Source organism: Dipodomys spectabilis, unplaced genomic scaffold, assembly GCF_019054845.1.
Source record: "Dipodomys spectabilis isolate Male_0828 unplaced genomic scaffold, ASM1905484v1 ptg000175l, whole genome shotgun sequence".
Classification (NCBI taxonomy): Eukaryota; Metazoa; Chordata; class Mammalia; order Rodentia; family Heteromyidae; genus Dipodomys; species Dipodomys spectabilis.
This window is the reverse complement of record NW_024870852.1, coordinates 14908795-14921024: the sequence shown is the minus strand read 5'-3', so window position 1 is coordinate 14921024 and position 12230 is coordinate 14908795. Positions and strand designations below refer to the sequence as shown.

At 38.4% G+C, this 12230-nt stretch overlaps 1 protein-coding gene across 2 annotated transcripts in view; it reads right to left on the bottom strand.

The window, feature by feature from the left end:
• The window catches only part of Ralgapb (Ral GTPase activating protein non-catalytic subunit beta), a 94211-nt gene that overhangs the window by 51186 nt on the left and 30795 nt on the right, over positions 1–12230 (bottom strand). For both annotated transcript variants that reach the window (XM_042694358.1, XM_042694359.1), the window contains exons 6-10: positions 8446–8577; positions 6745–6923; positions 5125–5273; positions 4791–5007; positions 1161–1362 (exon numbers count right to left, since the gene is read on the bottom strand). In XM_042694358.1, coding sequence (XP_042550292.1) covers positions 1161–1362; positions 4791–5007; positions 5125–5273; positions 6745–6923; positions 8446–8577 — 879 coding nt within the window. The remainder of the gene's footprint in view (positions 1–1160; positions 1363–4790; positions 5008–5124; positions 5274–6744; positions 6924–8445; positions 8578–12230) is intronic.

Below are 12230 nucleotides of genomic sequence, written 5' to 3'. Positions count from 1 at the left end.
TTCCACAGCAGTAAAAATGTGCAGCATTTGCAATTCCTGGAAAATAAAAGTGTTTTTTGTATCTTTTTTCTTTCCTTTATTGTTTCTGGGATGATAGTGAAAGAAAGCAACCTCTTTAAACCCAGTATTTATCACCATACGAAGGTCACTCTGAATAAAAGTCCCCTTAGGAATATGAATGAGTGCATCTTATTTTTACAACCACCCCCTGCCCTAATCAACTTACTAAGCATTCTATCTCCTGTCATTCAAGAGCAACAATAATGGCATATTCATCTACCACTGTAAGCAGGTACTTTTCTCAACCTAAAAAACTTGGAAAAAAATTTACTTACTAGTGACTACCCAACCAATGACAATCTATCTTCTCTCCCTAGAATTTAATGAAAACCATACAAACAATTGCCAGTCCAGGAGGAATGTCTAACTCTTTCCTTACTCAGTTATAAGAATCCATCCCTTTGATCAGTTCCTTCTCTCCATATTCTCTTCTGACTTCTACAAGTATTTCCTTTAATAGATTCTTTTTTTTTTTTTTTGTCGGTCGTGGGGCTTAACTCCGGGCCTGGGCGCTGTCCCTCAGCTCTTCAGCTTAAGGAGAACACTCTACCATTTGAGCTACAGCGCCACTTCCGGTTTTCTGGTGGTTTATTGGAGTAGGAGTCTCACGGTCTTTCCTGCCCGGGCTGGCTTTGAACCGCGATCCTCAGATCTCAGCCTCCTGAGTAGCTAGGATTACAGGTGTGAGCCACCAGCGCCCGGCTTTAATAGATTCTTATATTCCTCAGAATGCCACTTCCAATGTCTAAGCTCTCTTCTACTAGACATGATTTTATACACTTCTTAAGCCACTGAATAGAATGGAGGACATTTTAGCTCACACCCCTCAACTGAGCTCCTCATCTCTTAGCCAACAGGGCACATTATTATTTCCTATAGTGTTCCTGTGCATAATACCTGGTAAAACATAGACAGCTACAGATAAATATCCCTTAGGCACTTCAAATTCAACATACTCATCATCTTCCCTCTTACAAACCTGTCTTTCTTTCAGTTTGTCATCCAGTCTTATGGATCAGACAAAAAGCTCATTAAAGCTATATAAATAAAGCTGGTTAAAACTATATAAATGGAAAAATAAACAAAAAAAATTCTAAGACCTGGATAAATAAGCTGGCAGAATCTCTTCTCCAGTCTTCTTGCTACAAAAAATCCTACACAGTGTCCCACAAGCCTCAGCTCTTCCTGCTTCATAGTTATCAGGAAATTCACTGGCATCAAACATAGGATTGGAAACCATGGTGTCTGTGGACATTTGTGACCCTTTCCGCCGAAACTCCATGCTAGCTTGTGTTGTAATGGCTGGGGAGAGAAAAGGAGGGTTTTATTATACTTGTCAATATGCCAAATAGGCTCATGGGACCCTGGACACAAAGATCAAATATTGGTGTCATTAAGTAGCTACTTGAATAGAATCCAATAATTTGGCAACTATGTCTTAATTTTTTTAAAGGGCTCTCTGAAATCTTCCTTGAAAATGATTAACAATTTACAGTGGCATTGTCAGTTTAACAGATTTTACAAGAAGCATTTTCAAACTGAATTTTTGATCAGAAGAGTACATTTGTATATATCTGTACTTGTATACAGATACATAACATAGAATTTGTCTTTTTCTATTATTTCTTCTCTCCCTAGAATTATGCTTAAACATTAAGAAATGCAGCTATAATCTACACATTAACTCAGATGGACATTGTAATTAAGTGGGCAATCCCATGCCAGTAAACTTTAGGGAGAAGGTAAGGTAAGGTAAGGAGGGAGACAGCCTTCCCATCACCCACCCTCCTCCCCAACTCCACAACACACACCAAAAAATTGCCCAACCAAGCAAAATGAAAATGAATTTTAACAACCACAGACAGCAGCTAACTTGAGGTTGATAAATCAGCAAATTGGACTGGTAAGAAAGATAATTATGGCCATTCGTTGTCTCTGAAACAGAAGCCCTTTGCAAGTTGCTTTTACTTTTAACAAAAGATTTCACAGTATATTGGAAATCACTCTGAAATCTTTTATTACTCTACATAAAATGCTTAAATTGTTTCATAATAATAGGCTTAATAGAATGCAGAGTCACGCATAAATCTTTATGCAACTTCCCATGAGCCATTTTTCGTCCTGAATAAACTATCCAGCAATAATACATTTGAAAAACATTACATGCAGAATGCATACAAATCAAACACTAAATCTGTATAAAAATAAGCTTAAATTAAGCTTAAAAAAAAAAAGAAAGAAAAGAAAGAAAGCCAAAACACAGTTAGTGCAAAGTCCTGGAATTCATGACATGACCAGACTAGTGTACAGAAATAATGGGACTGATTCAGGCAGATTAATTTGCTTTTGCCAACAATCTTCCCCATTCAAAACACAGAAAAGTATTTTTCTTCCCAAATGCAAAAACTACAAGAGACAATGACAATCAATTATTTTAATGGAATTATGAAAAAAATAAAAACATGACTGCAATTAAGGAGAAGCTTCTGGTTCCTACTTACAAGATTTATAAGAAAGAAGAATTTGGATAAAAGATGCTGCAAGATAATAGAAATAAATGGAAACAAATCAAAGGACAGCAGTAATTATAAAATACTTTAAAGATGGTGAAATTTTACAATAAGTTAAGAAGCTTTATAGCTTTTTATAAGTTAGATTTCAAGCTTTACGATACCACAAGCTAGTTCAAAAACATAGGAAATTGTGCATTCAGGTCCAAAATTATGATTTTTGTTCATGCAAAACAATGAATGAAGAAAATTACACAGTACAAAGAACTGAGGTTTTGAACTGCCCATAACGTGCATTAAGATTTTTAGTTCATTAACCCTTCCCAGCTCAATATTACTTTTATAAATTACAGTGTGCTGTCACGTAAATAAAAAACTAACCAGTTCAAAGAAGCAAGCACTTTAAATTACAGGTGAGCTACAGGCAGAATTCCTTGATGGCAGCCAGTACTTTAAAAAGTTAGTATCTCCAATCCTCCCAACAACCCTCAAGACCTGGAGACTGGCACCCAAAAGCATACTATAACCCCAGTGACTATTTGTACATCTTCAATCTCCTGGGTGATGTAACAGCCTTAAGCATCTCTAAATATAACAAGAGGATGAAGAGCTTCTGTTCTTTCTACACCAGGAAGACAGTTGTGAAAGGATGTTACTCACATATGACTTAAATTCTGGTTTCTATCTTCTGGTGCAAGAGGGTGAGCAAAGCTGTTACAAACACCCTAGAGATGGAAAGCTCTAAGTTCCCATTAACCAAACCCACTATCAAAGCAATAGGCCAAGCCATGCTAGATTCAGGAACTTCAGTATCAACAGCTTCATACCCAAAAGTTACACTGTAGAATTACATCTTAACAAAAATCAAAAATAAAAATATAACTGACTCATTCTAAAGAACACCATACAAATTAACAAACATGGTTCAGAAAACCCAAAATATAACAGTACGTGAACGTAAAGAAAATATAACCCAAAAATGGTTTTAAAATTTTTTTCACTCAACATCCTAAGTACATTTACTTAGTCTTAAGTAAGCACTGATTTCACACTTGTAAATTATATTATTTGAAATGGTAGAAAAGTGTCTAAATTTGAACAAAATAAACTAAGCAAAGGAATCCTTAAGCCCCTAAACTCACTCATAAAATCTCGTTATATTCCTGGACGTCTATACATTTCTAACTTTCCTTAAAGTATTTAAAAGAGTTGTAAGATCCAAAATAATTATATGGACGTAATATTTAGACATCAAGCCTCACTCTGAGGTGATGTGTAATCACTGTGATTGCAGCGACTCTTATGAATATTACATTAGCTTTATTTCTAGAATTAACGTTCTCCTAGAGATGCAAAATCTAATACAGACATCTTTTACCTCAATTTATTTTGAAGCTCAATGTAAAGTGCTTTCTTATCAACCAATATACTCATGAATATTAATGCACAATAATGGTACCTGGCATATAATAGCAATAGCTCAATAAATGCCAGCCACCATTATTATTCAACTATGCAAGACCTATTATAAATATTCAAAACATTTAGCACCATCCTACCCTTCCATCCTGAACTTTATGCCACTACTTTCAAGTATAATGGTAAGATGACAAAAACAAACCTATTTTCACTTAATGTGACTATGACACTAAAATGTAAATGAAGAGATCATATTAGGTTGTTCATTCTCTACTAGTCTTATTAAGCCACAGAGCAAATGGTACTTTTAAAAGTGTGTCCCTAAAAATCTTTAGACTAAAACCTGAAAGGTCAGAATCTACTGTGAAGTAGAAAACTTCTGATATTTAAATGTACTAATGAGTGAAAGACTGACAAAAATCTAAGAGAACTTTTTTCTCAGTATATTTCCAGGCAAAATATTAAATTCTTAAGATAAATAACATTATCCTGGCTGACATGAAGGGAACTTCCAGGTCACCTACTAAAAGGAATTTGATTCAACAAAAGTGGCTACCCTGAAGTGTGCCTAATAGAACCAGACAAAAGGCCAAACTTCATAGAATATATAGAAAAAAGGACAGTCAGTAAAACTTCAAAAGTTTCTGTCACTTCAGCTGGAAGGGGTTAAGCACAAGAGACTGCTTGATCAGAAACAGAGCTTTTCAAGATACCTATTAATCTTGCAGGTAGGAAAGATTAAAAAGAAAAAAAAAAAGGAAAAGGAAAAAAATGATAGTGTATGTCTTGAGCAATATTTACCAGTCATGCTGCTGTCTCTGTTTATCCCATTATGAAGTTTACAGTGAACAAACGCTGCATCAAATAACCATGATCCAAAGAGATTCAAGATGCTGTTAACCTTTGGTCTCCGAGGGGCAGGCAGTGGCCGGGGTTCTGAACTAGTCTGATTTGGACTTGACAGAGGTGAGGTGGAAGAAGTCTGGTGCTGGACTTTCGAGGCATGAGCAGTATTAACCTATCAGAAGAACACAGACCCACGAAAAGTTTGAGAAAATGACAGGACTTTTAAATAAGTAAGGTGGATTAAAATGTCATTTTTATAAAACATAATGATGATGGTAAAAGTTCTTACTGTGCTTGTTTTCATGGTGGCCTTATTCACAGTAACAGCCCGGTGCCTCCGGTTATGTGGGGGAGTGGTATTGACTGCAGTGCTTTGAGGCATACTTAATCTATTTACGGGTGTTGGGGGAGCACTATCTGATCTGGGCCTAGAAATGCCTTGAAAAAAAAGAAAGGAAGAGTTATTCCTCACAGTTCAAAATAATGTGGTTAGAAATTCTTCAGCAAACAAAATACTTAGACTAGAGAGACAGCTGCCTTCCAGTAGTACTCACCCATTCTCCCTGAGTAACAGAACACAAATTAGCTAAACAGCAATGTCAAGAATAAAGGACATCCCTTATAGCTAGATGTGGCCATGCCCTATCCATTCACAACTAGGCTGACTATGAGGTAGATCTCCCAAGAAATTTCCTAAAAAGGATAATCAGGACAGAACACTCGTCCTTCTAAACTCCTGGACAAGACAGTCATAAAAATCATTTTATAAAAGTCATAAAATCATCATTGCCTGGTGCCAGTGGCTCACGCTTATAATTCTAGTTACTCAGGAGGCTGAGATCTGAGAATCATGGTTCAAAGCCAGCCCAGCCAGGAAAGTCTGTGAGACTCTTATTTCCAATAAACCACTAGAAAACTGGAAGTGGCACTGTGGCTCAAGCAGTAGAGCACCTGCCTTGAGCTGAAGAGTGCAGGGACAGCACAGCACCCAGGCCCAGAGTTCAAGCCTCACGACCAACAAAAAAAATAATTAATTAAAATAAAATAAAATAAAACCATCATGGCCCATCAGGGAGTGCACAAAAGAGAGAGGGATGGCAGCCAGAAGGGATGGCAGCTCTCTGATACCAAGTATAGCAGCCCTGTGCTGGCTGGCTCTCATTCCATGTGTGTGAAAATGAAAATAAACTATGTTTTGTAAGCCACCAAGTTTACAAACTTGGGTTGTTAATATGACAGCCAAAGTTAACTAAAACTAGTACATTAACTGTGTAATATAGTAACATGTCCACATAACATTTTAGAAAATAGGGAAGTGGCACTGTGGCTCAAAGTGAGAGTACTAGCCTTGAGCAAAAAAGCTCAGGGACAGTACCTAGGCCACAAGTTCAAGCCTCACAACTGACCCGACCCTCACCCTTTCTAAATTAAACTTAGTATTACTGGTTTTTTAACAAGTTGAAAGTTATGAACTTTCATATATTCAAACTAAAAACCAGCTTAATACACTGCTTCACAAAAGGTATGATTTGCTTCCTAATAATATACATGAGAATGGCCCCTAGTGCATTTTAAACTGTATTTTCTTGGATAACTATGAAGAATAAAAACATTTCTGTTTTACAAATCATTTTCTGTGTATTACTTGCTTACTTATCTAGTAGGTTATTATCCTTTTTGTTAGCATTATTGTTTGATCTACTATAAAACAGACCTGTAGTAGCTATATATATATATTTGAAACAACCCTCTAGTTATTAAACTTGTTGAAAATAACTTTTCCTAGTTTTGTTATTTGTCATCCAATCTGTCTGTCTTTTCCTTTGAGTTTCCATAATAGCCTCTAACATTAGACTCTAAAGTTATCTAAACATAGCTCTTCAAATGTTAAAATATATACAAAATTCACCTAAAAATGCATCCACCAGACAGCTGATTCCACGCATGGCACGAAAAAATATTTGAGGCAGATGTTTAAGGCAGGGATACTGGTTCAATTCTTGTGGTATTCCACTCACATTCAAGAACTGTTCCTGAAATTTGGGAGTAGAGCTTATGATGGCTGGGTTACTCAAATCCACAGGATTACTATCAAAAAGGAAAGAAGAGTTCATTACATTAAAAAATGTCTATACCGAGAAAATACATGCAATCCAATTCAAGAATAGGCTTTTAATGCCTATTTGATTTGGACAGAAGACTGTTCTATATTTCATGGGCTAGAGAGTCAACAGGAAAACTTCGTTATAGAACATCTGCATATTTTTACAGGAACTTATTCTATTCACAAAATGGAAATCAAAGGAAGAACAGAGGGTTGACTTTTTTTAAGAGTCATAAACCTGTAACTCATGCCTATAATCCTAGATACTCAGGAGGCTAAAATCTGAGAATCTTGTTTGGAACTAGCCTGGGCAGACAAATGCAAAGGGCTCTTATCTCTAATTAACCTGAAGAAAACTGGAAGTGGAGGCCTGGCACAAGTTCAACCAAAAAAAAAAAGTTCATCCAATGTCTATGAGAGTCCTATAACTAGTGTAGTTTAATTAACAAAATATATTTGACACTAGAGATGTAACAATGAAATCCCTCCCTATATTGATATAAGCCAACAAATTTAAACATTACTACATAAAAATAAATGAACCCAATTTACCTCTTTTTAGAATCTGAACAAAAGGACAGCCCCAGCAACTACAAGAGCCAGAACTAAAGAAACACAGTATACATTTATCTGGCAATAGCTGTTTATCCCACTGGGCTATTACCATGGAGTAGCATGTGCCTCTCCAAAACAGGAGAAACAAGGACCTAATAGGGAGCTGCCTGAGAAAGAGGATACATGTCTGTACAATAGAAGAAAAAAAGCTAAGAGAGAGATGAATGAGTGGCTCATGAGGACTGGTTGATAGTTCACTGCTTCTTAGAGGTAAATGAGAACTCCCTATTGACACAAAATAACCTCTTATTTTAGTATTAACCACCATTTGCTTAAGCAGGCTTTTTCTTTTTTTTGCGGGGGAGGGGGGGGGAATGGGGGGGGTAGTCAAGTTGTGGAGCTTGAACTCAGGTCTAGCGTGGGCAGAAAAGTCCCCATGAGACTCTTATCTCCAATTAACCACTCAAAAACCAAGTGATACAGTGCTAACCTAGAGTACACAGGCTCAGAGACAGCACCCAAGCTCTGAGTTCAAGCCCAAAGACTAGGGGAGAAAAAAAAAGTGCTTGTAGGAGACTATGAAATTTTAAATAAGACTACTGGAGGAGGATGGGAGAGCCAGACTGAATAGTTCCACTGGTCAGTGGAACAGTAACTCCAGCCCTCACAGAAAGTAACCAAGTCCTGCAAAAGACACCACCAGCCAGGCTGCCACACCAGGCAATACAAAAGTGCTGCCCCTATACCAGGGAACAAGTTCTAGAGAGTAACCAGGACAGCTGCTGGCTCTAAACTGTGCTGACATGAAGAGGAGGAGGCCCATGCTGTAACTGTGTCTGCTGTCCAATTGAGCTCTGTGTGATAGGTTCTGCTTAGTATCCACATTCTGAACTGCAAGTAGAGAGGTACAGCACCTACCCTAAGACACAAGAAATAACAAAAGAACACTACCTTAACATATGTAAAAATCGAAACCATGTCTGTGCCACACATTCATTATCCATTTCTGGAGGGATCAGACTGGCATCTTCATCAGGAACTTTAAATGTAGGAAATGAGGGACCATATGTAAAACGTAGCAATCTAGAAAAAAAGAATGAATACCACTAAATCCATTTCTTAAAAAATGAAAAATATACTGAAACTATTATGAGAAATAAATGAAACATATACACCTGAAATAAAACAAAACATAAAAGCCTTCATTACAAAACTGACAAACTGAAATGATTGCCAGTTTTCAAAATACTTTTTAAACTTTTATTTATAATATTCAGATTACTTAAATAATTTATTATTAGTATTGCTTTTTAGGAAATAAATTATGTAGTTGTTTTTTTTTTTTTTTTGGGTCCGGTCGTGGGGCCTGAACTCTGGGCCTGGGCGCTGTCCCTCAGCTCTTCAGCTCAAGGCTAGCGCTCTACCACTTGAGCCACAGCGCCACTTCCGGCTTTTTTCTTTTTGCTTATGTGGTGCTGAGGAATCGAACCCAGGGCCTCGGGCATGCAAGGCAAGCACTCTACCACTGAGCCAAATTCCCAGCCCATTATGTAGTTATTTTATAAAATATAGACACATTATTACAGTTATAAAACAACTGTGTGTTCTTTTGAAAAGATTCATCCTAGGCTGGGAAGGTGGCTCAGTGGTAGAGCGCTTGCCTTGCATGCCTGAGGCCCTGGGCTCGATTCCTCAGCACCACATAAGCAAAAAGAAAAAAGCCAGAAGTGGCGCTGTGGCTCAAGTGGTAGAGCGCTAGCCTTGAGCTGAAGAGCTGAGGGACAGCGCCCAGGCCCAGAGTACAGGCCCCATGACTGGACCCCCTCCAAAAAAAAAAAAGAAAAGAAAAGATTCATCCTACTATAAATCTTTCAATACAATAGTTATAATTTATTCACAATTTTTGTTGTTGTTGTTGGTCATGGAGCTTGAACTCAGGGTCTAGGTTTTTGAGTGGTTAATTGGAGATAAGAGTTTCATAGGGACTTTTCTGCCTGGACTGGCTTTGAACCATGATCCTCAGATCTCAACCTCCTGAGTAGCTAGGATTACAGGTATGAGCCACCAGCACCCAGCTTCATAATTTATTTATAATAAATTTACATGCCAATAGTACATGCTTATAACTCTAGCTATTCAAGAGACTAAAATCTGAGGATCAAAGCTTGAAGCCAACCCAGTCAGACAAATCTGATAATAACAATCTAATAGCCAGAAGTAGAGGTATGGCTCAAGTGGTAGAGCAACAGCCTTCGGTGGAAAAAACTAAGCAAGACTGAAAGACCCCAAATTCAAGCTTTAGTACCAGCATACACATGCACACACACAAATTAATAAAGGTCACCAGTATTTCCAGGCTCCAGTGGCTCACAACCGAATTGTAGCTACTCAGAAGGCTGAGATCACAGGATCACAATTCAAAGTTAGCCACTGCCCCAAGAAAGTCTGTGAGACTCTTTAATTAACCATCAAAAAAATTGTAAGTAGAATTGTGGATCAAGCAGTAAAGTGCTAGCTTTGAGCAAAAAACCTAAGGGACAGTGCCCAGGCCCTCAGTTTAAGCCCAATGCTGGCATATAGGGGTGTGCACGTGCACACAAAGTTCACCCATATTTAAGTATCCATCGTTGCAAAATAACCATTTTACAAACTCAGAGGAAGACCAGTCTATCTTCTTAAATAACACCTACAAAGTATTTCTTCCTGATGCCTTTTTCTGGTCTCCAATCAAATCTGAATTACATCATGTCTTTATGTCTACTAATTTACAAAAAAACATAGGGAACAGGAAACAAATTGATATTAACGCAACTGGAAAAATCCAGAATATGAAGCACTTAATAACCCTACACCATTTCTAAAAAATAACAAAAAATGCAAAGAAATAAAACAAGAATGAGAACCTAAAAAGTTTAAAACAGAATGATGAAACATGTCAACTAAATTCAATGTCTGAGCTTGGCTTTACTACCCCACAGAATCAAGTTAACCATGTAACAAGAAAAAAATGAGATTTAGGAATATAATCACAGGCTAATATTAAAGAACAGTGTTTTATTATCATTGTTGTAGTTTGCCAGTCCTGGGGTTTGAACATTTGCCAGGCTTGGGCATTGCCCCTGAGCCTCTTTTGCTCAAGGCTAGCGCTCTACCACTTGAGCACCACTTCTGGCTTTTTCTTAGTAGTTTACTGGAGAGAAGAGTCTCACAGACTTTCCTGTCCAGATTAACTTCAAACTGCAATCTTCAGATCTCAGCCTCCTGAATAGCTAAGGATTACAGGTATGAGTCACCAATGAGCATCTAGAACAGTCGATTTTTAAAGACAGGACAATGGTGATGTACTTATACTTTTTAAAGAATCCTTATCCTTTAGAGTAATATCTTATAAATTATATGGCTGAGATGAAAAACAAATTTACTCATAGAATACTGATATTATATGTAAGTGGTCAGACGATAAATTGATTATTATAAAAACTATCTACTAGCCAGTGTATGGCTGAGATGAAAAACAAGTTTACTCATAGAATACTGATATTATACGTAAGTGGTCAGATGATAAATTGATTATTATAAAAACTATCTACTAGCCAGTGGCTCACACGTGTAATCCTTGCTACTCAGGAGGCTGAGATCTGAGGATCGAGGTTCAAAGCCAGCCCGGGCAGGAAAGTCTGTGAAACTCTTATCTCCAATAAACCACCAGAAAAACCGGAAGTGGCGCTGTAGTTCAAGTGGTAGAGCTCTAGCCTTGAGCTGAAGAGCTGAGGGACAGCGCTCAGGCCCAGAGTTCAAGCCCCATGATAGACAAAAACAAAAACAAAAACCAAGACTATCTACTTTGATGATAATGTAAATTGTTCCCACTTCTATAGAACTACATATAAATATACATAGTAGGATTTCATTTTTCTCATCCTCTTCATCCTATTCCTTCCCCCTCCCTCAACCCCCCAGTCCCGGGGCATGAACTCAGAGCTGCCCCTTTGCTTTTTTTTTTTTTTTGTCGGTCGTGGGGCTTGAACTCTGGGCCTGGGCGCTGTCCCTCAGCTCTTCAGCTCAAGGCGAGCGCTCTACCACTTGAGCTACAGCGCCACTTCCGGTTTTCTGGTGGTTTATTGGAGATAGGAGTCTCACGGTCTCTCCTGCCCGGGCTGGCTTTGAACCGCGATCCTCAGATCTCAGTCTCCTGAGTAGCTAGGATTACAGGCGTGAGCCACCAGCGCCCGGCGCCCCTTTGCTTTTTTTATTCAAGGCTAGCTCTCTACCACTTGAGATACAGTGCCACTTCCAACTTTTTTGGTGGTTAATAAGAGGTAAGGGTCTCACAAACTTTCTTGCACAGGCTGGCTTCAAACCACAATCCTCAGATCTCAGCCTCCTGAGTAGCTAGGATTACAGGCATGAGCCACTAGTGCCCAACCAAATTGGGGGCATGAGCCACTAGTGCCCAACCAAATTGGGTTTTTTTTTTTTTTTGGCGGGGGGTCCGGTCGTGGGGCCTGAACTCTGGGCCTGGGCGCTGCCCCTCAGCTCTTCAGCTCAAGGCTAGCGCTCTACCACTTGAGCCACAACACCACTTCCAGCTTTTTTCTTTTTGCTTATGTGGTGCTGAGGAATCGAATCCAGGGCCTCATGCATGCAAGGCAAGCACTCTACCACCTTCCCAGCCCCAAATTGTTTATTTTGTGAGTGGCTTGATTCTGTATCTAAAGTAGCATAGTAACTAGGCT